The following is a 26,519-nucleotide window of genomic DNA, read 5'->3' on the forward strand; positions in this document are numbered from 1 at the left end:
TGAGCTCATACTGATCAGTTTCTGAAGGAGAGAAGCCTCATCAGGTCAGACAGGATGTCTCACACTTGAATAATTCCATGAGTGAAATTCATGTCAGTGGCAGATTCCCAGGACAGGGAACAAGACACTTTTCTGTCTCCGGGCTGTAGCAAAGGATGCCTCACTCTTCACTTGGAGCACACCCACTGAGACACTTCTGGAGGAGCTGCTTTACAGAGCCCCTGCATGTCCTCTGGCCCCTCTCCTTGTGATTGCAAATGTTATCACAAAATTATTTCTGAAATCCACCTGGCACAAGGAGGGACACGCGGCCAAAGTGGCACACAGAGCCTGCGCCCTCACTGCCTTCCCACTGTGCAGAGAAATCACCACCAGTCATACGGGACAGCCAAGGTAAAGACAGCCTTGATGCAAGACAAGTGAAAGGTTCTGCTGCTGTTCCCAGGGCACAGCTGGCACAGGTAAAGTACAGGTGTGCAGCAGAGTGGCATGGGATGGGGCGAGATGGGATGGAGTGGGATTTGTTGGGGTGAGCTGGGATGGGATGAAAGCTGCTACCAGCTGAAGAAACTGATCCTGGGAGCATTGATGCTGCTTCAGAGTGTAAGCATTGGCCCTGGTGTCAACATCTGAGAGGGTTTCAGGTGGGTCTGGCAGGGAAATGCAGCTTATGTACCTGAGACCCCCAAACTCAGAGAGCACGGAGCCTGTGGGCGACTGAGCTTGTGAGGGAGGCATGTACTAAACACCTCTGGATCACGGTGTGAGACCTTTGCTACCTGCACAACAAGACTCTGGTTCACGTTGTGCAGTGCAGACACTGTCCCTCATGGTTTCCAGACGGAAGGCTCCAGAACCCCAGGGAAGTGGCAGCTGGGGACCCCAGCTGGGACCCTGCAGGGGGGTTCCTGTGCCCAGTGCATCAAGAATTATCTTATTGCTCTTGTGTCTGCTTTTGTGTGCAAGCAAACCAGCCCAGGGAGGAGCAGGGGTGTGGGCAGGTGTGTCCTCGCTCTGAGGGGTGCCACGCACTGACCTTGTGCCTCAACAGAGTCCCTGCATGGAGAGATGGAATGGGATGAGCAGAGCATTGGTTCAGAGATGGAGTCACCATGCTGAGGCCAAAGTGCCAGGCGCTGGCAAGGCAGGATCCATGGAGCCAGTGCCCAGCCAAGGCTGTGCACAACGGGGAGCCTGGGGGGTCTAGAGCTCACCTCCAAACCCGGCATCACTAGTGACTTTAGGAAGACCCAGAGCCGTGTTTGCCTCTTCTGAAGCTCTCCTGAGACAGCAGTTCACAGCTCTGCCTGGCTCAGGCCAGTGTAGAGCAGAACTTAGGAGGAGACGATGTCATTGGACATATAAACACTGTGGGATTGGGCACAGTCATGGTAAAAAGGGCAGCCTGACAGAGGTCCATCCCAGGGCAGGACAGGGCTGGGGCTACAGCTGGGCAGACAGAGGTCAGGATTCCTGCTTGTTGTAGAGGTAACAGTCCCCATTTTCCAGGACTTATGCATGCAGCTCCGGGATTTCGTAAGCCCTGCCAAATGGGCTTTCTGCTTGCTCAAAGGTGATTTATTTTTACAAATTTAAATGAAATCCCCTCAGCCATTTTTGAGTAATACTAGAGTTAAAAAGACTATTTTCTTATTTAAAAATATTCTAGCTAGACTGTTTTTATTAAATCAAAGTTAAGTCAAATAAAGACGGTGGTTTGAAAGTTCAGGCTTGGGCAAGAGCTGGTCCTCACTGAGGATCTGTGCCCTTGACAGACCAGTGTCTGTCTAGTGCCCACTGAACCAGCCCAGATCACCAGCCCATGGGTGGAAAGAGCAGGGAACAAAGGGAGATCCTGCCTGGCTGAGGTGTGTACACTTGCACCCTCGGGAGAAGGGATGCAACAGGGCAGGAGGAGGAGTTGGGGAGTGACACACCTTGCACTTGCTTCTCCTTACATTCCTAAATTCCTAAATAAATAAAGATTCCTAAAGACAACAGACGGAAGCTTCTTCCATTTCACCCAACCCATTCCCAGGCATTGTCTCCTTTCCTTCAGTGGCATCATCTTGGATGGGGGGTTGCCTGCTGTCCCCTGCATGTGTGGGATGAAGGTGGGAATGCTGAATACACCCCTGGGGGTGCCCTTCAGGAGGGTGGGCTGTGAGGAGACACTGATGCCTTGTTTTTCCCCCAAGTCAATCCCAACCACTGACCCCCCACCGAGGGATGGGGTAGAAGGTCCTTGTTGTGACACCCCAACAAATGGCACTGAGGGGGACTGGAAGGCTCTGTCCTCGGCAGGGACACATCTGCTTTAGGGCTCTGTGGAGGGCAGCCTGGGGGGCTGCAGGATGTCCCCTTCCCGCTTCATCCCCAGCTCGTCAGGCTGCTCCACTGGCCCTGCGGGAGCTGTCACACCACGGAACGTGACATCAAAGGCAGGCCCAGGTGCCACATGACGTGTGTGACACTTGGCAGCCCTGCCAGCTCCCGAGATGATGTGAGATGAAGGGAGCCGGCTGTTCCCAAGCGGGGACGGCAGGAAGAGCTGAGCCCCTGTGCTGTCTAAATGTGCTAAAGAGAGGGAAACAGAGCAGAGCAAAGGGCTGGAGGGATGCCCAGACTGTGGGGGGCTCTTCTCACTTAGAGAGGGCAAACAGCCCAGTGTGGAGGGGTGCAGGGGTGGACCCATGTCCTGGTGGGCCACCAACTCTGGGGACATGAAGCCCTGACACGGGGCCAGCTGCCAGGCCGGTGCTGGCACTGCTGCAGGGCTTAGGGCAGTGGGTACCTGCACTTCTGCAGGTTGTGCTGAGAGCCCGTGGGCACCTGGAGATGTTTCTTCCTTTTCCTTCCCATAACAAAAAAAAGGGTGGAAAATGGATACAAAAAATAAGGATGTGAAAGCTACAGAGAAAATATGATTTTGTTTTACATCACTGAGCAGTTTGTCCCTTTACAAGTCCCTGTTGCTACTGCATTATGTTAGGTACACTTGGGTATCTGGGATTGTAGGAAAGAAGAATCCTGACTATGGGCAAGCCCTGGGCCTGACTCTCTGCTGTGTTACTCCAGCCTGACACCAGTACACTGCCATGATGACATCATTTGGATTATTTCTGATTTATAGTGATTGAGAAAAATTGGGTCCCGTACAATAATGCAAACAATCAAAGACACAAAGCAAAAAGAGTGTCTTTGGGCTGCACTTTCACATCGCATGATGTTTTGAGGACTTAATGTTGAAAGCCTTAGAGTGCACAAAAGGAATTTTCTTCATTTCATATATTATACAGTTGCCTGAAAGAAATGGCAAACAACTCCTCAGCCTAAGCATGCTTTGCACAGGCTCAGTTGTGGGGCTTTTCTGTCCATCAGCTTTCTACCAACGGATCTCCACTGAAACTCGGAGCAGTATCTGCCAGCAAGAGTAGCTGCTGGACCCATGACCCCACAAATGACCTTGCAGAGGTCTAGGCCAAATTCTGCTCTCTGTTACAAGGATCTGAAGCAATTTTGGTGAAGACCAGGTTTTCTGGAGCACCCAGTACTCGGTGAGAGCAGAGCAGTCAGTTGGACCCTTGACAAACCAAATACCTTTCCTATTTCTTCTCCACTGATCTACTTCACATCACCCTAATTCCCCAGAAGTTCCATTGGTGTAATCAGAACACCGGTCCCTTCCTAAGACCTTGAAATCCCACATTTCAGCCAAAATCACACCAAACACTTGGATCACAAGCAACATGCCTCAAAGGTGACAACAGCATTTAAGTCTGTCCCAGAAATACTGAGATCAGGCCTCACTTCCATTAAATCTTAAAATCTTGCCATTGGATGGCAAGATGTTCAATGGCAAACACCCTCCAAAGCACCGCATGTAAAAATAGCAATGAACCAAAAACGCAGCACGTGCAAGAGATGCTAAACCAGCATCGATCCCATCTCCACCCCCATCTCTTGCCAGCAGCGGGCGAGGAACTCACCGTTCTTCCGCTCTGCGAAGGGCGGGGGCTGGAGCTTGGTGCCATCTCTCACTTCGCTGGCAGACTTTTCCTTGGGTGCCTTTTCCTCTTCATTCCCAGCTGGTGCACTTTTGTGGTCCGAGCGATCCTGTTTGATCACACCATTCATCACCGTGCCTGGAGGGACCGGTCCAGATTCTGGCTGCTCCACTTTGAAGGGTCAGGGAGAGGAGCAGACACCAACGTGACCTCTGGAAGAGAAGAGGAACAGGTAAGGACAAACTCCCAAATCAGTCTGAGAAACAGTGAATGAAGACTGGCATTTGCTAAGCAATCAGTCCACAGACAACTAATTACTGACAATTTGCATGGGAAGACCGTAGGATCCCCTATTGCCTGCTCGATTCTCCCTGTCTGCTGCACACTTGGCTACTTTACTGGAGCAATTTCTACCCATAGGCACAGAATATTTGCAGAAAGTCTGTCTTCAAAACACACAGCCCCTGGGAACCCACACGAGAGAGCTCTTGAACTGTTAGAGATCCACGAATGAGGACAGCCTTCCTTTATATGACTCTGGTTTGCTGAGAAAACTGTGACAGGAATAATTCCACACAACCCAGAGGAGGCTGCTAATTGTGTGATACAGGCAGCAAATGAAGAGAACAAACATCAGTCAGCTTTTACACCAGGAAGTGTACAAACACCCTGCAAAGTAAAATACATGTGCAAAACCTATTCTCTGACATCAAAGTTGTGATTAGCACCCACCAGAGCTAAAGGCTTTATGAAGAATTCAACCACATTAGGCACAAAATGCTGAGAGCTTTTGACGGACAGAGGACTTGTTTGTTTACCACACTGTTCTACTCCAAGGTTTATGTGGGATTTGTGGTCAAAATACATCACAAAACCTCTAGATCTTTGGGCAGGGAGATGCCTGATGACACCCCCATCTCACCAGAAATGTGGATGGAAAGGATTCAGCTTACACCAACCATGTTTGTGGGATGCAGACCCACGGCCCAGGAGGGGCTGTGATACTGAGCACATCAGAGGAAAGCTGCAGGGACCGTTTCAACAGAGCATTGTCTGAAAAATCTCCAGATGCTGAATGAAAGTGAATGCCTATAAGAATCAGCACCAGCTCCTAATGAGTCCCATCAGGAAAGAGCTGAGGAGAGCTAAAAAAGGTCATTTGTAGAGAACAAGAATAGAAAAGTGTAAGATTGATTCAGTGATAAAATCTGATTTAATACAAAAAAGTTACCAATTTACTGTATAAGGAAGTAGGAGCAGTGCATTGCACATGATACCATCTCCTCCACACTGTGTGAGCCAGGACCCTCACACCCCTCTCCCTACCCTGCACCAGCAGGGATTCTGCCATCTGCTTCCTCATCCACCTCACTGGCAGCCCCACCTGCTCCAGCCTTTCCTGTCCCACGGGCTGCAGCTCAGACCCCGTGTCCCTCTGTCCTGCCTTACACCAAGTTTCACTGCTGGCACACTTCACACAGGGTGCCCATGGGGTGGCTGCACTGGCTGGGAAGGAGGTGCCAGAGGTGCCTGTGTCCCTTTAACCCTTTGCTATGCCCAGGGAGGTGCATCGCCTGGGGCAGGCTGTGTTTGCACCCTGGGCTCAGAACACAACGCAGGCCCAGCCGCTGCCACCAGCCCTGTCCTTCTGCTGTGTGCTCCCCATCACCCTCCTCACTCGCCCCTGTGGCCCTTTCCTCATCTCCTGTGCCCAGCTATTCTTGCCAAAGCCTGACGTGCTGCCACTGCCCGTGAAAACAGCCCTGCAGGCGCCCAGACAGGCCAGGCCTGCGCTGTGCTGCCTCTCTGAACAGACAATTTCATCTGCCACGTCTGCTTTAGCATTTTATCTCCCCTGAGCAGCTCGAGGTCCCCTTTCCAGTGGTGTGACTGCTGTGCAATGCCCCATCCCCACTGTGATGATCCACCCAGCGCTGGCTGTAGGGCTGCAGACACACTTTGACACAAGCAGCATGAGCCCCTAAACCCTTTATTTAATTCATGACTAGCGTGGAACATTCAATAAGTGTTTACATTGCTGTTGTAAAATGTGCATTTTTTTTAACTTCTTGAAGTTGCTGATATGATGCATCTTTCCAGTGGGAACAGAGGGTGATGACAGAACAATCCAGCAAAATGCATCTGCTTACAAAAATGAGACTTTGTTCAACCGAACACTAAATCTTTGATAAATTAGTCAGGGCTTTGGTGACGTACATGTTGAACCAATATGACAGTTTTATATGGATTATGATTATGAATGTTTTTCAAAAATAGAGAGCGTGAGCCAGACATCCAGTGCCGAAGCTGCAAGACCACCAGCCGAGGCCAAAGTCTTTCAGGAAGGCTTCTTGCAGGCTCTGTGTACAATCTCTTTTTACACTCAGAGCATATGCAACATTTTAATTCGCAGTGAGTGTGCCGGGGTCCTCATGTCTGAGCCAGGAGGTCACGCTGCGACCCCGCAGACACAGGCTTCACAGCACACTCAAGCACCACTGGCTCAGTGGTGGGTTTTTTTTCCTGGAGTGAAATTTGGCCTCGAAACATTCCACATTGTTCCCGAACAAATCAGTTTGTTTAGGCTGAGCTGATTGTATTTACAAAGCTTAGACACACTTTTGAGCCTCAGAGCACATCTCCCATCAACCGCTGCTGCCAACACATCGATTGCAAGGCTGTGCACAGTACAGGTCATGTTCCATCTCTCCCTGCCTGTAAATTTCAAATTCATCAAGCTGGACTAGCATGGTACCTACATCGTGGGTACTTCCTTGCAAGACACTGGAGATGCTCTGGAGGAGATGCCTGGTTTGGAAGGAGCAGCCCCCTTGCTCTCTGCCCGGGAAGCAGGGCAGCATGGATGAGGCTCAGACTCGCTTGCTCACCACGGCCCAGGTGGGACTTGGCTGATTCTACCAAACCCGTGAAGTTTAACTAAGACAAATGCCAAGTTGAACTGGGATGGGGCAACGCTGGATGTATGGACAGACTGGGGAAGGAGAGGCTGGAGAGCAGCTGTGGGAGGGAACCTGGGGGTGCTGCTCCACGGCCAGTTGGATCTGAGCCAGCAGTGCCCTGGCAGCCAGGAGGGACATCCCTGTCCTGGGGGGCATCAGGCCCAGCGTGGCCAGCCAGGGGAGGGACAGGATTGTCCCACTCTGCTCTGCACTGGCGTGGCCTCACCTTGAGTGCTGGGGCAGTTTTGGATGCCACGATCAAAGACGGACCCAAACCTTTAAGAGAGAGAGAGCATCTGAATGAGGCACACAAAGATGGGGAAGGGCCTTGAGGGGCCACACGAGGAGTGCCTGAGGGCACTTGGGTTGTTCAGCTGGAGCAGAGCAGACTGAGGGGAGACCTCCCTGGGGGCTGCAGCTCCTCCTGAGGGGCAGCTCCGATCTCTGCTCCCTGTGACAGGGACAGGACACAAGGGAGTGGCACCCTTGGATGCTGCCTACCTCCCGCTGCTCCCTCCTGGGGAGGTAATGGAGCAGCACAGCCGGACAGGCTGCCCCTCACCCCCTACCATGCCCCCCATCTCTCTCCCCCTACCCTTCTCCCCTTTTCCCCCAGTGCAGTGCTCACAGACACCACAGACTGTTTGGAGCCTGTCCTGCTAGCGAAGATAATTGGATAATTCTAAAATATTTTTATTTTTTAACATTTTTAAACTTTTTATTAGGAAAAAAATGAACCATTGAAATTAAAAATTATTTTTAGAAGTGGAGAAAAACTTTATCTCCCTGAGAAACAATTCTGGCTTCAGCAGCTCATCTTCCAAAAAACTAATTTTTTTGGCTGGAAAACTCCTAAACTGAAAAATTAGTTGTCCAGGTCTCAGCAATCCCCTTCACACCTCAGGTTTCCACATGTCAAGCAAGTTCCTGGATGATGTTTTTTTCCAAGTTTCCAGGAGTGAGCTTCCTGCCAAGGTGTGTACCAGAAATACCAGAGCTAGGATGTGCCACCCACTGGAGCTAAACAAACATCTCTTGAGCAGACTCTGGGATCTAACACAGGGACAGACACTGCTTCCTCTGCCCAGTGCCACCACAAATGCACCTTAGCAACCTGAAAGGGAAAGGAAAATAGGAGATGGAGCATCTTTGTGTGACGTGAAGCAGAGCTCCAGGGCTGAGCCTGGGGGCTGAGCAGAGGCCTCCAGCACCCCCTGAGATATCCCTGCTCAGATGCAGAGCCTACAGCAGCTGGACCTGAGGCATCTCTGCAGGATTGAGGGCCCTGGCTCCTGCCTGTAGCCTGTGTAGGATTGGACACAACACCTCGAGGTGCACTTGGCTTCTAACATCTAGAAATATCCTCAGGAATGACACTTTCATGAGGCTGGCTCCTGCTTGGGTTACTGTGACACAGCTTTGATGGTCTGCACAGTTCCTTCCTGCCCAGCATGGGCCATGCAGCTCACCTCACCTTCCGCCTTCTCAGCTTTGCCCTGGGCCACTCCTGCGTGCACCGAGGTGGGAATGAGCAGGGCTTACACTTCCTCATATGCTGGATCCCCCAAATCTGCCCCTGTTCTGCTGTTTGCTCTTCTGGAGGTTGAAGTGGAGGTAAATACATTGAGCTCTAATGCATGTGCAGCGTCTCTTAAGCAATCGTGACCCACCATAAAACTTTAAATACACAAAGAGAAAAACCAGGAGAGAGATGCAGTTCAGCCTTATCAAATTCTTCACGTGTTTGTTGTGGTGTGTTTGTATTCCTGGGCTTCTGCCTGCAGGAATGTTGCTGATAAAACCATCTCCCTAAACATGGGCTCGGTGTGTTGTAGCTGGTGTTTATAGTGCTCAGGCAGTAAGAGTAGCTCTGGATTCCTGGGGGCAAATATCCCATGAACATTTGTGCTGGCTTGTTGCAAATGCTGATCAAGTCCTGCTGTGTACAAGTTCTGCAGGAATCCTGTCTGGTCCTCCTTAGAGCCGTGTCAGGTTTGGCAAGGCAGAAGGCAACTCTGACCACTTGCCCCTACCCCCAGAACAAGAGGCCTTTTCTCCTCTGAGACCTCCCTGGGTTGCCAGGGCACGCACCACTGCTATTATCTCATGGTTTGCCTTGCAGGCCATGTCCCTGTTGGATGATTCCCCTCACTGAACTCCCTCCTGCCTCCTCAGGGATGCAGAAAGCCCCATCCCGTGACGGCACTGAGGGCAATGGAGCCCGCAGGCCGTTTCCCACAGATCGGCACATTCCTCCCATGCCCTGGAGAAGTGACCTGCTCACCACTTCAGCTCCAAGAGAGGAGCTGCAGGCCAGGGGAAACTCCTGGATGGGGGCTTTCCCAGCGAAGAGGAAACAAAGCAAGGAAACCTGCCCCAATCCTGGATCCCCCCTTCAGCGACAAGTTATCCCATGCAGCTTCTTGTGCAACCCCTCCATGGGGTCGGTGCCAAGACCCAGTGAGCAGAGCTGTGTGAGCCATAAAATCTGCACTTGAGGCAAACCCGCGCCGTGTTTGGTCACAGTGTGATCCCCATGCTCAGCGAGCTTTGCCAGCTGTTTGCACCCCCAGGCGTTTTAGGATAGAATCTCCTTCCCAGGCTCCAAATTCTCAGCCCTGATCTCTTCTCCAAGCTGCCCAGAGGCCATGTGGCCTTAGACAGCAATGAAGAGCCCAGTGATAGGAAGTGGCAGCTGTCTTCATCCAGGACAGCTCCTGGCCTCCAGCCTGGGCTGGATGATGAGGGGTAAGGGCTGTTCTCAGGGGAGAAGCTCAGCCCTGGCCTCAGCCCCCTCCCATTGAGCTGTTTTGAAGAGAAGGGATTTCTCCTCCATTTTTTCATAGTAAGGAGATTCAAGTGGTGGAAAATAGTAGAGTGTAGCATTAGCTGAGACACAGTTCCACTTCCAGGGATTATTCTAGGGTGTTCAACTCTGTTCAGCCCCAGTTTTGTTTGAAGCCTTTTCATTCACAGAAACTTGGAAAAATATTATTTCTTTGCTCCAAAGAGTATCTGACACAGCCCTGACCACCTTACAGCCAGCAAAGCCCTCCCCACATCACACACTGCAACAGAAGGGGTGCATCGGTGTCACTGGGAGTAAAAATCTGAGCTCCTGTACATGATGTTGTCCAAGAGAGCTGGGAATTTTGGAAAATGTCTGTGCAAATGACTGATCAGCACCACACTCAGAGGTCTCACTGAGCCAGCACTGGAGGCAGAGGAGATGGGCTCTGTGGAGAGACAGAGTGGAGACGGGACCTCCTTTTACACCCATTGCCCTCAAATGTTGGTGCCTTCTCTTATGGCAGCTCTGCTCCCATGCACGGGCTCTGTGCTGGCACAGAGGCAGCCCCAGCCCCTGGCACCGTGCAGGGGGAGCAGGGCCATGCACGGTGTGAGTGATGGATGGTGGAGTAAGGGATGGATGGCCATGATAATGCTGGGGCACTGCACCGTGCTCCAGACACACAGCAAACGCTCCAGAGGGAAAGGGGGAAAAACAGAGTCATCCACAGAGGGTGAAAATGAAAGCTCTGAGACAAGGAGCAGAGCCTGACTGGGCAGAGAGACTGCAGGAGCCGTGGGAGTAAAATTTCACTTCTGGATGTCAAAGACAGAGGACAAGCCATCATGTTGATGTGAGGCAGCCCGAGCACTCCAGCTGTCTCTGCTCCTGCTTTTGTACAGCCCTTATCCAGGGCTGCTCATGGCAATCCCACTGAAGGCAGGAACGGCAGAGCCAAGGTAGGGGACTTCAGCCTTCCCGCAGGCTTTGTGCTGCCTAAAGCCCCACGACACAACTCTGTGAGGACTCCAGCATTTTCCCCAGTGCCCTGTGCTGAGCCCTGACTCCTGCGCCAGTCCCTTGCCACTACAGGCAGCCTGCTCTCCCATTCACAACGTCTTTCCATGCTGAGACAGAGGTGGAACACCCAGAAGGCCAAAGCTACAACCCTACTCCCTACAGCACCAGGAATGCAGTACAGTGGATGGAGAAGGTGGGTTGGGGGCTGAGCCATGGCACAAACCTCCACAATCACCCACAGGTTTGTCCTGCTCATGGGCCAGCCCTGGGCCACCACTACATGAAGTTTTGTCAGCTGGGGCTGTGGTTTCTGCATCTGCCTCAGGATTGAGGGAGCCTGCAAGAAAGCTGGAGAGAGACTCTTTACAAGAGCCTGGAGTGACAGGACAAGGGGGAAGGGCTTCAAACTGACAGAGAGTAGGGTTAGATCAGATAACAGGAAAAAATTCTTCCCTGTGGGGGTGCTGAGGCCCTGTCACAGGTTGTCCAGGCTGTCCCATCCCTGGAAGTGTCCAAGGCCAGGTTGGATGGGGCTTGGAGCAACCTGGGATAGTGGAAGGTGTCCCCGCCCATGGTAGGGGGTGGAAATGGATGGGCTTTAAGGTCCCTTCCACTACAAACCATTCTGTGATTATATTATTCTATGATTAGAAGCATTTAAGGATTGAAGTTCATTGGCTACGTGGCATTTGCCATCAGTCCTCAGTCCTGCTCTTGTGCCCAGGGTTATTTCCATGGAGAAACACTCTGCTAAAAATACTGCTAGAACCTAACTGGACAACATATGCAGATAGTTCTGAGTTAGATAAAACATCTCCTTATGAATCTGGACCATACTTGTCGTTTTTAAAATAATCTTAAAATAAACTTTAAAATCTTAAAATAAGCAGTAATGTTCTAAGTATGCTGAAAAGGCTCAAAAAGCAGTTATCAGCCTCAGATTTGTTCTTGCTGTTTGTTCTGTTTGCAGAACTGCTTTCAGGCTAATCTGGTGAATTTTCCAGGTCTGACTCATGAGCGCTGTGTGCTGGGGCTGGTGGGGCTTGGATCACACCAGGTGCAGGGTCCTGCACACCTGGGGACAGCCCTGCTGCAGCAGCCTTGGCAGAATGAAGCTTCTGAGAGAAATTGCACTTTTTTTCTAAACTATGATTTGATTTGATTTGATTTGATTTTATTCTGTTTAACTTATAAACGCTTAACTATGAGCTGTTTCTGCTGGTGGCAGTGACACCTGGGCTGTTTACAAAGCACAAACCATGCTCCTAATTCAAAGGAACTGCATTGTTTTCAGAATTTGATTTAAACCCAGCCCCAACCAAAAACCTGTGGTTTTCAACTTTTCCAGTGCAATGGGAAACCCTGGTCTCTGGAATTGACCCTGGTACCTAATGTTCCTGCACGTGGATTGTGGCTCTGCGGTCACCAGACAGGTTGAGCTGTTACTGGTCACCCCAAAGGCTCTTCTGGTTACTCTTACACCCCTACCAGCAGCTGCCTCCCCACATTTCTGCAGGAAAACATTGGCTTCTCTTGTAGGTCATGCTGATGTCCTCGGTTATGGCTGCAGCATTAAACTGTGCCCTAATTTTGCAGCATTCGTGGTTATGTCTGATCTTTGTCTCCCTTATTTTGTTACATTTTAGAAGTGCAATAAACAGAATCTTTCTAAAAGAGAGAAAACATGGCAGGGATTTGAAATGGAAAATGAGCACAAACTGGACCCATGCCTCTTCATTAGATGCCAGAGGAGGGGAAGGAACAAACAGCACAGGGACAAACACTATTAATAAAGTGATGAGGGTGGGTCTCAAACGGGAGAGGAGCTGGGGGCAGGAGCAGCTCTCCGGCCTCAGATGGTCCTGCTGCCCAGCACAGGGGCCTCGCCAGCTTGAGTTGGCAGAGGGAGCGTTCAGTGGGTGGGAAAGGCCACAGACTGACCCAGCAGGGCTTTGGGAAAGGTCCCAGACTGCTGGCAGAGGACTCGTGCCCACGGGGTGTGTTCCTGCTGGAGCAGGGACTAACCTGAGCCAGACTACGGAGCAGTGCTCAGCACTGGGCTTATGGTGCCAGGTCACCTCTCCAGCCCAGTGCCTGTGGGTCTGAGCCCTGAACAAAAACATATCTGGTGACAGGGATCATGTCCAACTCTGCATTTCAGGCTGGTGACCCAGAGCCTCTCTTCCTTTGGCTACCCCAGACAGCAAGCGGCCAGGAAAGGAAGAGCAGCTGCTGATCTTTGTAGAGCCTGTCACCCCCTTGCTCAGAGTCCAGTGAAACTGCTCTTGGCCAGACCTCTGTCTCTTGCCCTCAACTGCTGACACGGGCAGCAGATGGACAGGGTGAAAAAGCCCCAGTGATAAGCGGGAGAGAGCAAGGCAGAGGTTTGGTGTGCATCCTGTGCCACCCACTGCCACAGCACCATGAACGGAGCTGCCAGGCAAGGACTCCTAATAGGAAACCCCCTGAGAGAAACCAGTGCACAGCCTGTCTGCTTGTGTCCACTGGTGACGTCAAAACACACTTTAATCTGGAGAAGACTCAGCAGAAAGGGCCTACAGCTGCATGGCAGGTCCAAAGGGAGGGAGAAGGGACAATGCACAGCTCAGCCTTTAGATCTGCTCCACAGAACTTTGCTCCAGAGCCATTCACTCTCCACTGAGCCCACAGAGGTCAGCAGTGCTGGGAGCGGGACTTTGTAGGGCACACCTGGACTGGACCTGTGCTGTGAGGGAATTCCCTCTCCAGTGTCTGTGCTGCCCAGCTGGATGAGCACTGAGCCCTACAGAGCTCTCCAGAGCAGTCCATTTTCTGAAAAATGCATTGCTGCAACTACCCTCACCATTCTCATTTTTTTCCTAATATCCAATCTAAACCTACTCCCCGTCAGTTTAAGGCCATTTCTCCTTGTCCTGTCACTCCAGGCCCTTGCAAATAGTTTCTCTCCATCTCTCTTGCATGTCCCTTCAGACATTGAAAGGCCACAGTTAGGTCACCCCAAAGCTTCTCTTCTCCAGGCTGAGCAACCCCAATTGTCTCAGCCTTTACTCTCAGAGACCAAAGGAGTTAAACATCCACCTGTTCTCCCTGGGCTTTTAAAAGTGAAACTCCTGGGTGCACCCAGGTGAACACCCACTTCATCCCACAAAAGAAGGAAAAAAAGCAGGTGGTCCTGACAGTCCAGCCAAGAGCAAAAAGCTCCAAGCCCAAGAAACATCTTACTGTGGGCAAGGTGCCTCTCGCAGGCACACAGGAGTGCTCGGACACGACAGCAGCAGTGCAGCAGATCCAGATCCCACCTCTAGCCAAAATGCTATGGAAGAATGCAAGCTCCCCTCTCCATCCCAAAAGCCAAGGCTGCACCAGGAGGAAAGAAAACACGTAGTTCCTTTAGCCAGCTCAGAGCTTGGGATGATAAACCATAGTGCAATAAAGAATATCAAGAACTGAAGAACTGCTCTTTTGTAAAGCATGCTTCCAGAGATGCAAACAAATTAAACATTCAAAGCCCATTATCCCATGACTTAATTTTTCACTCCAGGATCATTTCTGTCATGTCATGAAATCTTCCATTAACTTATCAAGTTCCATCTACAAACAGCCTAGGCTCCTTGCCCCTTCTTTCCGGTTTGGAAGGCTGTTCAAGAACGTCACTCTCCTACTGGCTAGAAATTTTAATATATCCTGCAGTCTAAATTTATCTGCAAAATCACCCAGACTCAAAGCACCAGGCCTGTGCCCAAAAAGGGCCGTGTTTAGGTAAGTACAGGTTGAGTTATTGCAAGAGGCAAGGCTTGGCATTAACTGGGACTCCAGGTCCAGTTGCAAATCTCATGGCTGGTCCCTCCTATTTCACTGACCATGAACCACAACTTTCTGAAACACCCAAGAAATCATTTCCCTGCCTGTGTGGGCAACGATCAGGAGACAGAGTAAAGCTGCGGAGGAGTTACTGATCTCTTTCCTCCTCAGTAATATTGATGACAGAAAGAGAAAATAATAGGTATCCCACAGTGGTACAAGGACAGATACCCAGCATCCAGATTCCTATTGGAATATCCTTTCTGGAGGAGCTGAGCCTGGCTTGGAGAGGACACACAGCAGAGGATGTGGTGAAGTGTCTCCATGACTGGTTTTGTTGTATCCTGGCAAGAATGCTGCAGTGTTTAGGGGTGAGAGAGGAAATCTCCCCAGTCTCCTCGAATTCCCCAGAAGTTCACCAGCTATGGCTTTGTCTGAGGCAACAGCACTATACCAATGATCCCCATCCCCACCCCACAACTCAGATCAATATATTTCACCTTCCCTAACCACAACCAAGTGGGATCTCAGCACCAAAGACATCGGCAGTGCAGCCAGGTTCATCAAGGGAGAGGAACGACAGGACGGGTGGCTCAGAGCTCTGGACATGCTGAGGGAACCAGAATGAAGAGTTAGTGTGGTCCAAATGGCTTTCAAGGTGCCTCATGCCTCAGAACTATTTTAAGGCACCTGGATAAAGGTGACTTGAGTGGTCTTGGATTGTCAGAACATTTCTAAGAACTTTCCTCACTGAAAGCTGCTAAAAAGGCTGTGGTAGAATATGAGTATTTAGAAAGAAGGAGCATAAATAAGGTTTGCTTTAATGAAGGCAAAATCAGGCAAATGTGCCAGGGCTTGTGCTGGTCAATATGATGATCGAGATAGAGAGACAGAGAAATTTTCCTACTTATGTCCAATTATTCAGTTGGACAGGGCTTGGAGCAATTTGGTATAGTGGAAGGGGGGTGGAATGAGATGATCTTTAAGATTCCTTCCAACCCAAACCATTCTGTGACTCTACGATTCCATGGAAAAAATGCCTCACATGGAAAGCTACAGAAGGATATTCTGATACTGAGTAGCCAAGTGATAAAAATGCAAATGAAAAGTAAATTCTATGGGGAAAAACAGTCCACAGAGAAGACCAACAACGATGACCAAAAGAGAGGTGAGATGGGCTGGGACCCTTGGTTTGGAAGGAGAAGGCTGAGGCAGGAAACCTCAGTCTGAAGGACTGCCCAGTCAGGAGTGGTCCAAACAGCATCGATGAGAAATGACTGCTCACTACAGGAACTAGGGAGAACCAAGGAAGCACCTGAGATTTAAAAAAGACAAAAGCAGAGATTTTCTCACCCACTTCAAAGTTACACTGTGGAGCTCTCTGCTGCAGGATGCTGCACATGCCAAAGGGTTGGATGGTCCCAAAGGCATTCGGATAGATTCAGGGAAGAATCACAAGGTACTAAACATGGAGATGCTCAGCCTGGTTCAAGGAGCCTCTGAGGCACAGAGGGTTAGAAAAGACTCGGGGTGAGAAGGGTCCCCGAGCATTCCGTGCTCTCCTCCAGCCACGTCGCTGTGGCTGGGACCAGGTGCTCAACCAGGCTGACCTGCCTTTTGACCCCAATGAAGCCATTGCCACAGTCCCTGTCTCACACAAATCAGTGTGACAGCCTCTCCAGTCTGGTCCGTGGCACAGTGGAGAGCAGGCGGGGGGAGGAGCACAGATGGATCAGGAAAGGATGGAGATTTGTGGGAAGGGCTCTTGAGGCCTGGCTGAGACTCAACGCACCCACCAAATGCTCCAAGGCTGCGAGGAGCTCTGTGGCCCCACTGCAGGTCCCTGCTGCCAAAGGACATTCCTCAGAGCTACTTGCTAAATAATGGAATCTAAATTTCCGCCTTCTTGTGGCAAAGTTAAAAAAAACAATAACATTAACCAAATTATACCCTGGTCTAAACAAAGGAGGGCCAGGGCTGCCAATTTCACAATTATCCCAAATGGGTCTTAATATGACACAGATAAATACTTCCCAATTATCCAATGGAACAAGGCTGCCCTGGGGGAAATGGAGAACAATATATTTCAGGGGCCAGAGACCCAGGGGATTCAGAATTCACACTCCACCACTCCTGCTGCAGTCCACACATGGCAGGGGAGGGAGGCAGCAGGGTGAGAGCCCATCCTCACCCATCCCCGGGTGCTGCTGGTGGGACTGCTTTTCTGGCAACGGGACGAGAGGGTCAGTGAGGGCGTTGAAGCTTCTGCTGACAGGAAGCTGAGGGTGGGCTCAGGGCCAGTGGCTGGCTGCAGGGTACCAGGACTGGCACTGCTGTCCTGCCCAGTGTGCCTGCAGGGGCAGGGTGATCTCTGTCCTGGTGCTCACAGACCTGAGCGAGCTGCCTGGGGCCATGGCAGGTGCTGGTGCTGGTGCTCCAGGTGTCACACTCACCTCGCTGCCCAGAGCAGCCAGAGTGTGTGAAAGCACAGCTTTGGGTTTGGGGTGGGGTACACGCAGCAGGAGGGGGACACAGGTGCTGTTTGTGCCCAGGCTGCTCTGTGCTGAGCAGCATCCTTGGATGGCTCTCAGCAAGGTGTGCTTGCCTCTACTTTGGCCCTCATCATTGCAGCATCACTTGCAGCTTGTTGTCTTCAAAGATGGTAGCTCAGTCCTTCGCTGCCCCAGGCTAGCTGAACTACACAATCTGAACTGGTCTGCGAGGGAACTGTGGGTTTCTGTGCTCTCCACAGCCAGGATGCACATGCATGCACCCCCTGGGAGCGCAAAACTGAGCAGTTTCCCAGGAAGTTGTGTCTCTGCCGTGGGCAGCAGCACGGGGCAGGCTGAGCCCTGCGAGGCAGCAAAGCCCACACTGAGCTGAGAGGGCAGCTCAGTGCCCTGTGCAGCTCCAGGGGTGCTGAGACCCTTCCCCTCCTGCCATGCCTTTGCCCACCCAAAAGGGCTCAAGCACCCACCTGCAGCCTCAAGCTCCAGGTGTTGCTATCCCCAAAGCTCCCATCTGACCTTCCAGGGAGCCGAGGTGCTAAGTGCTGTAACCACTGGCAGTATAGCACAGGGGAGGATGTGGGCATTGGTTACTTTAGAAACTCACAGGGGGGTGATTTTCTGATTCATATCAGGCCCAGAACCAATGCTTTAAAATTACACACAGGCTTGTTATTTTGGCAGAGTAACCAAAAGCAGATGCTGGACAGAGCAGCCAGCGAGAAGCATCAGGACTCCCCGTGGGTGCTCACGGCCCAGCCACACAAACAGCTGGCCTGAGGAGGGATTCCCTTCCTACCTAAAGCACCCTGCCGTGTTCAGAGCCAGCCAGCCCGGGCCATCACGAGCCCTGCTGCCTCCTGCAGCCTGGCCCTCTCCTGTCCCCTCTTTCAGGGTCCCTTTGTCCCTTCGGGTTCACCTGGTGACAGCACATCCTGCATCCTCCCCGATGCTCTGCAGGCCTGTCCTCCCCTGGCTGTGGTGGGCTTGGTGCAGATGGAGCTTTGTGGGGAACAGTGGTGCTCCACAGCCAGGAGCTCCTAGGGACGAGCTCAGAGGGGGATACAGAGGCCACCAGGGTGTGCTCAGTTGTTATTCATCACCCATTTTCTCCCCCAGGCCCGCATCCCCTCCCTGGCAGCAATCAGCTGCCTTTCACAGGTGAGCTGAGCCCAGCACTGTCTCACGATCATTTTGCAAACCCTGTTGTCTGTCTGCAAGGGGAAGCCCTGCAAGGCAGCTCCATGTACTGCCAACAGCTCCAGGGGTGTGCACATGGCTCGTCCCACTCCCTGTGTGGCTGAACCCCCTTAACCAGCTGAAAACCTCCCCGGGAGGATCCACCATCCCAAACCCCTTCGTGCCAGTTCTGCACTAGCTCAGAGCACCCACAGCCTCTTCCAAGCACATGGACAGCTGGTGAGTTAGGGGCAGGGAGGAACAACCTTCCCAAATCTCTGTCATCTTCCTGTCCAGCCTTTCTTTCTCTGGGATGATCGGCATGTCACTGCAGGGCAAAGCCAGGCTGGGTACAGATGGGCTTTTTCCCATGTCCTAACCTCACCCCAGCAGAGGCTTTGGCTGCTGTTCTGAGGCCCAGGGTCTTGAGAGAAGTACAAGAAGAGCTGAGGGCAAGCTGGGACTGGTGGGCACTGCCCTGGGGGACTCTCTTGCATTACTCAGTGCCTCCCAAGAATCATCCATGTCCTGCTCAGGGCAAGTTTCTCCCCTGCCAGAAGTGGAACTAGGGTTGGACACAGAGAACTGAAGTGTGGGGTACACAGGGGTGAGCAGGGCTGAGAGGAGCACGTGGTCCTCTGCAACATCCAAAATCCTTCTGAGCCAGAACCTGTGATGGACCTTTGAAGTCCCCAGCCTCTAGTTCATGTTGTCAAGGTGATCCTGTGATCCCTGATCTTAGGTAAGACCCACACATGGCTCCTGACCCCAAGGAACTCAGCAACACGCTGCAGGGTGAAGCAGAGAATGGTGTGCACTGGGAGAGGCAGTGGGAGGCTGAAAGGGCAAGTGAAGGAAGAAGGCAATAAATAAAAGAGATGAATTCATCCCTCTGGTCGCCACCTCACACAGTCCCTCAGCTGGAGGAGAAGCCAGACATCCCTTCCTGATGCAGGCTGAACTTCTGCCTCCAAAGATGCTGCTCTGTGCTGCTGCCACCTGCCCCTGGCCCCAGGTGTGTCAGAGCTACGTGTGCTGGAGCAGGAGCTGCTGAGCTTCTCTCCCTGACAGCCTTTGTGCCACCTCGAGCTGGTTTCCAACCAGAACTAAGGACAGATAGTGAGGGACGAGCTTGGGGCTACTCAGTGGAAACTCCATTGATTACTCTGTGCGGTACCTTCCCGACATCATGAACACCTCAGCCCCTGGGGAAAATCTGGGTTCTATCAGCTCTTATAAGCAAGTGTTTCGAAAGGTTTACAGAAAAGTAAAGTAAACAGAGCTCTGAGTAACAAAAGAGCCCCGTTTATGCATTCTTTGATTCACTGTAAAGGATGGTGTAAACTGACTTTTTAACCAAGCATTAGGCAAGATTTGGGCCCCCGCCATTATATAATAAACAGTGACATGGCTATATTAAAATATTTACTTAATGCACTGAAGTGACTTATAGTATGAGTGGCTACTCAATAGGATGGCCTAAGTGTTAAGGCGTCAGGTGCCATCGCCTGTATAAATATTCTGTGTGCACTTGTTTATAGGAAAACCCCATCTGGATTTGGCTAAAACAGCAGACACCCTGCTGACCCCAGTTTTTGCTATTGGAAAATATAACACAAGTGTTCACTCATCTAGAATAACAGCGGCGGTTAAGTGCCATCTGACAGACAGAAGGGTATTGGCTTTTCTCAATAGACAGCAGGCTTGGTGCTGTGAAGGGCTTCACAGCAGCAGCTCCCCAAGATTTACAGCATCCTGTGGACCAGCAGCAGAAGGCTCTGCCTCCTCCCTCACAGCCCTCGGCAGACAGGGGACATTGGGATGCCTGGGCATGCACAAAAATGCTCAGACAGCCCCAAATCCTGCAGAAACAGAGGCGGGCTGTGCCACTTTGTGAGCTGACAATCCATCTGGCTGCTCTGAAACACAAAGCAGCTCCTGCCCACCTGTGGTGTGCCCCTGGTTGTGTGCTCCCAGTGCAGGAACCGTTTGGTGCCCTAAAGCCTGCACGGAGCAGCCGTGTGTCCGTAGCATGGTGCCACCTCCTCAGCTGGCACTGCTGGGGAGCCTGGGACTCTGCCAGGAATTTTCTCAGGTCCTTGCTGGCAGGCAAGGAGTAAAGAGACACGGGAATCCCCTCACAGGATGGAATGGAGAGCTGCCTACTCCCAGCTCCTGTCTCTCCCACCTTCTCTCCCCACACGAGGCCCTGAACCAAGCAAGCTCTGCTCTCCACCAAGGACGAGCTGCTGTTCCTTCCACACCACACTACACATGTGCTCAGGCATAGCCGAAACTGCTCGTCCTGTGAGCCACTTTCTGCATCCACTTCCTTCTGAGCTCAGCTGTTTTTGAAGTGAATGACATGAATTACACTGGCTTTCCAGGCAAGGCCTCTTTAGGACCTGCCTCAACAGCACCAGCGTTCTTCTCTTCCCTGATAAGACCATCCCTGACAAAGGCAAGAACTGCATCTGTTTCTCAGATACATCTTTTTCTCCCAGCCAGCCTACAATCAAATACCTACAAATCAGCTTGGCAGCTTCCTCCTATTCATTTTCAAAAGGTGGGCTCAGCTTAGAGGACAAAGGTTCTACCCCCATAGGGTCGTGGGGCACTGAACAGGCTCCCCAGAGCAGTGGTCACGGCACAAAACGTGCCAGAGCTAGAGGAGTGTCTGGACAATGCTCTCAGAGACAGGGTGGGGTTGTTGGGGTGTCTGTGCAGGGCCAGGAGCTGGAGTGGATGATCCCTGTGGGTCCCTCCCAGCTCAGGACATTATCTGACTGTGGGACTCTGGGAGATTCAGGAAGGAATGGCCTGTCCCAAGTCACCCCACTTGAATGAGAGGCTGTGAAAATCTGCCCTTCCCATCACAGCATGGGCCAGGGCAGAGAGGAAAACACCTTCCCTGCTGGTTATCTTGTCGTCTGACTGCCAGTGCTGACACCACCGTGTCCACACTGGCTGCAGGAGGTGTAAACACTGCTGTGAGAGGGGGAAAAGGGTGCAGATGCAATTGTCAGACACAGCACAGCAGAGTCCTTGCAGGCAGCAGGAGAATTCCTGCCTGGGAGGATTACACGTGGTAGGGGCCACCCCAGTGAGGGCTTCCCCTGTCTCTTGTTCAGCCACCAGTGTGTTGGTGGAAGGGACCTCTGGAGAGGGCAGAACTCTTGCCCGAGGTAGGACTAATGACAACATGAAATCAGGTCACAGCTTTGTCCAGGGGAGTCTGGAACACCTCTGATGATGAGACACCACGTAGGAAGTCAGCTGAGATTGGTTCCTGCTGTCAACTCCCTTGGGGAATCCTCTGCTCCTAAGGACAGGTGGGAGGAGGAAAAATGAGAAGGTCACTGGGAGCCTGATCCCTGCCCTCGGCCAAAGACCCTGCCACCTCAGTTCCCTTCAGAAGGCTGCTGGCTCCAAGGCCCTCAGGTCTTCAGTTCCTTACTTGTTCTTCCACAAGTGTTCCTGAGTGGAACTTGGGTGGCTGAGGTGCTCGGTGACTCCTGGCTCTTGTCTGAGAGGCTCTTGCCAGCTGGGCTTTCTTCCTGCAGGCAGAGGTGAAGCTGCCAGACAGATGGCATTTCGGATTGCCCAACAAAAATCTACTGAGTTGGTAAAATAAGCATACTTTTCCACTGGAAAATGATTCTGAAGGAACATTCATGACTGTCGGCAGGGCAGTGCGTGCCCTGGAGGCTTGGCTGACCATGGGCAGCGAGCTGGGAGCTCTGCAGGGACAGTTCCCGGAGCTCTCTGCCCCTTGGCCGGTCTGCAGGAGGCAGCAGCTGGCTGGAGAAAGCAACCCCCTCCCGCAGGGCTTGGCACGCTGCAGGAATGCCCATCCTGTGGTTCCCCGAGGCGAGCACAGGTCTGTCCCACCCGTCCCGGTGGAGCCACCACCAGCACAGGGCTGGATCCCGCTTGGCTCACGCTCAGCACTGATCCTGTGCTGCTGAGAACTTCCTCTTTTCCCAGCCTGTGGTCAGTCCCTTGCAGCAGCAAACACCCCCTGCTAGTCCATGGAAGGCTCTGGGGTCAGAGCTTGGCTGTCTCCCCCTTCCTCACCGCCTTCCACTGAACGGGAATGACCGCTGCACATTCTCGCTCCCTCCCTTTGTACCGGCCTTTAGCAATTCCACCCACACCTTCTCCTGCCAGCACGCCCACGAGGATGTCAACATTTCTGCACACCCAGTTATTTGAGAGTTAGTGCTTTTCCTTGCCTCTAACACACATGTCAGCACAGAGGAAAGGAGACACTTCACCACAGCAGTTTTCTTGACAAATCCTTGTCAGCTGCTGCTGCACCTCATCATGGCCTGTTCTAGATAGGCAAATAGCACATTTTGTCACTTGTTCCAGTATTTCACGGTGTTATTGCCATGATGTGGATTATCCCTTATACCTGGATCCTTTTGTCTCCCTGCCTGAGGACAGACACGATCTTGTCCCTGAGCTTGTCAGGAAGAGCTGCCCGGAGCTGTGAGATGGCACCAGTTCCCCAAATGATCTAGACAAGTTCAGCAGAATTTCGGCAGACCCAGCTGAGGTGAAAATAAGTGGATTTCACTTATGTAAGCACTCTCAAACTGATTCTTTTCTTATTCAATCCACATTTCTCACCCTTTGTAGTTAGTTAATTGTATTAATCACTTCATTAAAGTTAATCACTCTAGGAGCAGCTGAAGCAGAAAAAGCACTGAATTCTTCAGCCCCACCATTCCCTCTATTGTTGGCTTTCCCTCTGTACTGAGCAGCAGTGGCTTTTGTTGACCTGTCCAGCATCTTTTTTAACTGGGAGGAAACTGCAGTTGGGAAACCTTGCACCTGACCTGAAGGAAGAAGGGAAAAGCCCTGGCAGAGTGCAATGGGTGTGGGAGGTGAGGGAGAGACTGAGGTGATGGGCACGACCCCCTCACCCACCTCTCCCCATGGTGGTCCCACACTGCCCCAAGGTCTGGGTGCTGCTCCTGTGGCTCTGCTCACCCTCACTGGATTGCAGAGGGCTGGAAGTTGTAAAAGATTCCCAGAATCTGAGCCTGTAGCTCTTCCAGGTTTGTTTTCCCCCTCCATATTCACATCACTACCCCTTTTCCCTGACTCCCAGCCTGCAGCTACATGAACCTGGGCAGTGTGATCACAGTCCCACCCTCACAACCCTTTTCCAGGGAGCTTCCCTACATCTGATGTAGATGTGAAACCACTTCTCCGGAGGCTCCTCACAACCCTCCTGCCTTCTCCCAGGACCACCTGCTGTCCAAAGCATTGGGGTGGGAGTGTTCCCTGCTGGCTCCCTGACAATGAAATGCTCTTGGGTCCTTCAGGTTTTATGAAGGCAATGTGTCCTCAGCCTCTCCCACTCTGTGGCTGCATGGACTGGTGCAGCCAGGCTGTCAGCCCAGGAAGGCTGTGATGTCCTGATGTGCAGGGGGCTCTCCCGTGCCTTGGGGACAACAAGAATCAGGAGCATCTGCTCCCTGCTTGGACCTAAAGATGAGCTCTGAAGCTGGAGACGGAATACTGCCAGCACACAGATTAGATGAGTGTCAGGAGGGTGGGAAGCAGAGGCGTTGTGTAATGTTTTGGTGCAGAACTCCAGCATTTCCATCACTACAGCCATCACACAGGACTGTGCAAGCTGAGTGCGGCGGCCTTGAGGCGAAAACTGAAGATCATGGAAGTGGTGGGAAAGGTTGAGACACTGGGAAGACTGACATATAAGGGAAGATTCAGCGTGACTGCTGTGGGCAGTGGAGCACAGCAAGCCCCTCATTAGTGCTGCCCTGTGCCTCCCGTGAGAGCCCTCCCTGGGAAGGGAGCACTGGAGCAGTGATAGCACTGGCTGAAATGCTAAGAAAATATCCTAACAAGATTTTCTGCAAATATTTTTACGAAAATAAAAAACAGAAGCAGGAAACAAACATCTGCTAATAGTGCAGTTTCAGGGTTTAGAAGCAAATAAGATTTTTTTTATTAGTATTATTGTTTTTTTTAGCAAGCTATCAGCTTAGCCAGGAATCAAATGTCAGGGTTAAGTTTCCCTAGAAATGTTAATATCTCAGCAAAATCAGCTCAGCTACTTCGAAACAGAAGAAGAGAACAGCTGACACCTGTCACCTGTTCACCTCTAGAAACTGGAAGAGGAAACTGGTATTTGTCTGTGAGCCTGGGGAACAAAGGGCCTCTTGCAGGCCACCTAAATGCCACCCACATCTGGGTGAGCTGCAAGCGTGTGAAAACCTTTGTGCTGAAGCTGCTCTGGTGGGAGTTGGGAATATGCTGCTATTTGCTGCTCTGAGCAAAGTGCAACCTGTGCTGCCCTTTCCTGTCAGCAACCGAGGCTGTCCCAGACTCTAGCTGTGGGGACAGAGCAGGTCCCTCTCCCCTCTGCCAGGGCCGTGTGCCATCAGAGCTTACCTTGTGGGCAGCTGACGGCACAAGAGAGCTCTGTCTGTGCCAGGGAGCTCTAGAGGTGCCAAGGGGCAGCATCTTCTCTTCCCAGCAAGATCCCTTATTCTTCCCATCCTCACCTGAGGGGACAGGCACCTTCATGCAGCCATACCCCCGCCCTTCACATCTCTGTGCTCTGTCTGTTTGATCTGACTGCTGTTCAGGAGGACTCCTGCCTATCCCACCTCTCCTGTCTGAGTGGTGTGCAGAGGCAGAGCCCTGACAGATCTAGGGAAGGCCCTAGAGATCATCTAGCCGTGTGCTGGCTGGCACCTCGCCCTTTTCCTGCTGTGGGGGAAATCAGCCCGCCAGCTTCTGATGACAGATCTCTGCAGACAGCTCACCCCGCGGAAGGGAAGGGACACACCATCCCCTCCTGCCCCATATCCCACCTATTCACACGATGCTGTAACCCAGGACCACTCTGTGCTCAGGGTGTGCGTGAGACCAGCTGGAACAGGCTCTTCCAGCCTCCAGTGCACTCATGTGTTCCTGCTTTCCAGACATGATGCTTCCCTTCTTCCTCTGCTCTGCCCTGAGAGTGGTGAGTGTCGCCCACCCTTGCCCGAGCCCTCCTGCCGTGGCAGGGGCCCCTGTGCCTGCAGCAAGTCCCTCTGCATCACACAGAGCTCCTTCTGAGTCCCGGCAGCTGTGCCAGGAGCTGTCCCCGGGCTGAGCTCCGGCAGAGTCTGCAGGGTGTGCAGGACTGGCCAGGTGTGTCCCCAGTGCAATCTGCTGCTCAGCGCAGTGCTGGTGCTGGCTTTCCCAGAAATGGCAACGCCGAGCAAAAGTCAGGAGGCTGCTGGGCTTTTTCACTCCCTCTGTGCCTGCAGAGAGGTGTTCCAGCACTGCAAGCACGGAGCAGGTGCTGCCTGCTTGTGTTTGAAGAGCATCATCCTGGCAGGGTTCCTGGCTCGTTCGCAGGGGAGGCAGTGGCTCGGAAGCAACAGCCCCGTGACTTCATAAAGGCTCTGCATAAAACCTTCCTCCCCATTCCCGTGGTAGCAGTGAGACTGCTTGTGCAGCTGCTAAAGGGCTGGGGGTTTTTGAGGAATGAGAATATGGACGAGTGGGGGTTTTGTTTCTCAAGGATGGAAAAAGCCAGCGAGGTGCAGCCTCTCTGTTGGAAACCGGCACAGCCGGGAGTGCTTCCCCCTCTCCGTGCTGCCATGGAGGGCAGCCCTTCCTTCACAGCACTCCAGCACACAAAACTGTCCTCTCAGGCTTCACACAGCGAAGCTGCCACGGCAGGGGGGGCAAAGCCCCACCTTGGCTGCTGCCCGGGCTGTTCTGGGAGATGCTGGGGTCTCAGTGGACAGGGAGGGACAGAGGCTCCAGGTTTCAAGTGCAATCTCCTTCTGTGTGTGCTGGGACACAGGTGCAAGGGAGATTGTGGGTGATGGCCCACAAAAAGTAGGCTCCAGTTCTTATCTGTGGCCTTCTGGCCTTTTCCTTCCTGTGATATTCTGCACTGCTGATGACACACAAGATCCCAGGGTCCATGTCACTGCTGTGAAGCTGTCAGTTTTGTTGTGAATTTTCAGCTTTTGGAGCCACTTGCACCTCATAGGGTACAGAGAAGATTATGTCAGTGAATAGAGCCAGCTGCCCTTAAGCCTGCTAATTCTCCTATAATTTTGGGAACAAGTCTGCAGTTAGTCAAGCAGTAGTCAAAGCACTGGCTACATGCAAGGGGCCCAGCAGGAGACTTGTTCTAAGAAAGAACTAAGCAGTGGTGCCTTGTGTGCCTTCAGCACAGAGCCAGAGCATCAGGCATGACCAGAGACACTGG

The 26,519-nt window shown here is 52.1% G+C and overlaps 1 protein-coding gene across 7 annotated transcripts in view; it reads right to left on the reverse strand.

Moving 5' to 3' along the window:
* Positions 1-26,519, reverse strand: part of MYOCD (myocardin) — a 224,545-nt gene that overhangs the window by 97,895 nt on the left and 100,131 nt on the right. For 6 of the 7 annotated variants that reach the window (XM_032129135.1, XM_032129136.1, XM_032129133.1 and 3 more), the window contains exon 2: positions 3,990-4,219. In XM_032129135.1, the coding sequence (XP_031985026.1) occupies positions 3,990-4,137 (148 nt within the window). In that variant the 5' untranslated portion in view covers positions 4,138-4,219. Of the gene's footprint in view, positions 1-3,989; positions 4,220-26,519 lie in introns of those variants that run through there. The other variant, XM_032129142.1, reaches the window with a different exon arrangement.

The sequence above is a fragment of the Corvus moneduloides genome, chromosome 19 (genome assembly GCF_009650955.1).
Source record: "Corvus moneduloides isolate bCorMon1 chromosome 19, bCorMon1.pri, whole genome shotgun sequence".
Classification (NCBI taxonomy): Eukaryota; Metazoa; Chordata; class Aves; order Passeriformes; family Corvidae; genus Corvus; species Corvus moneduloides.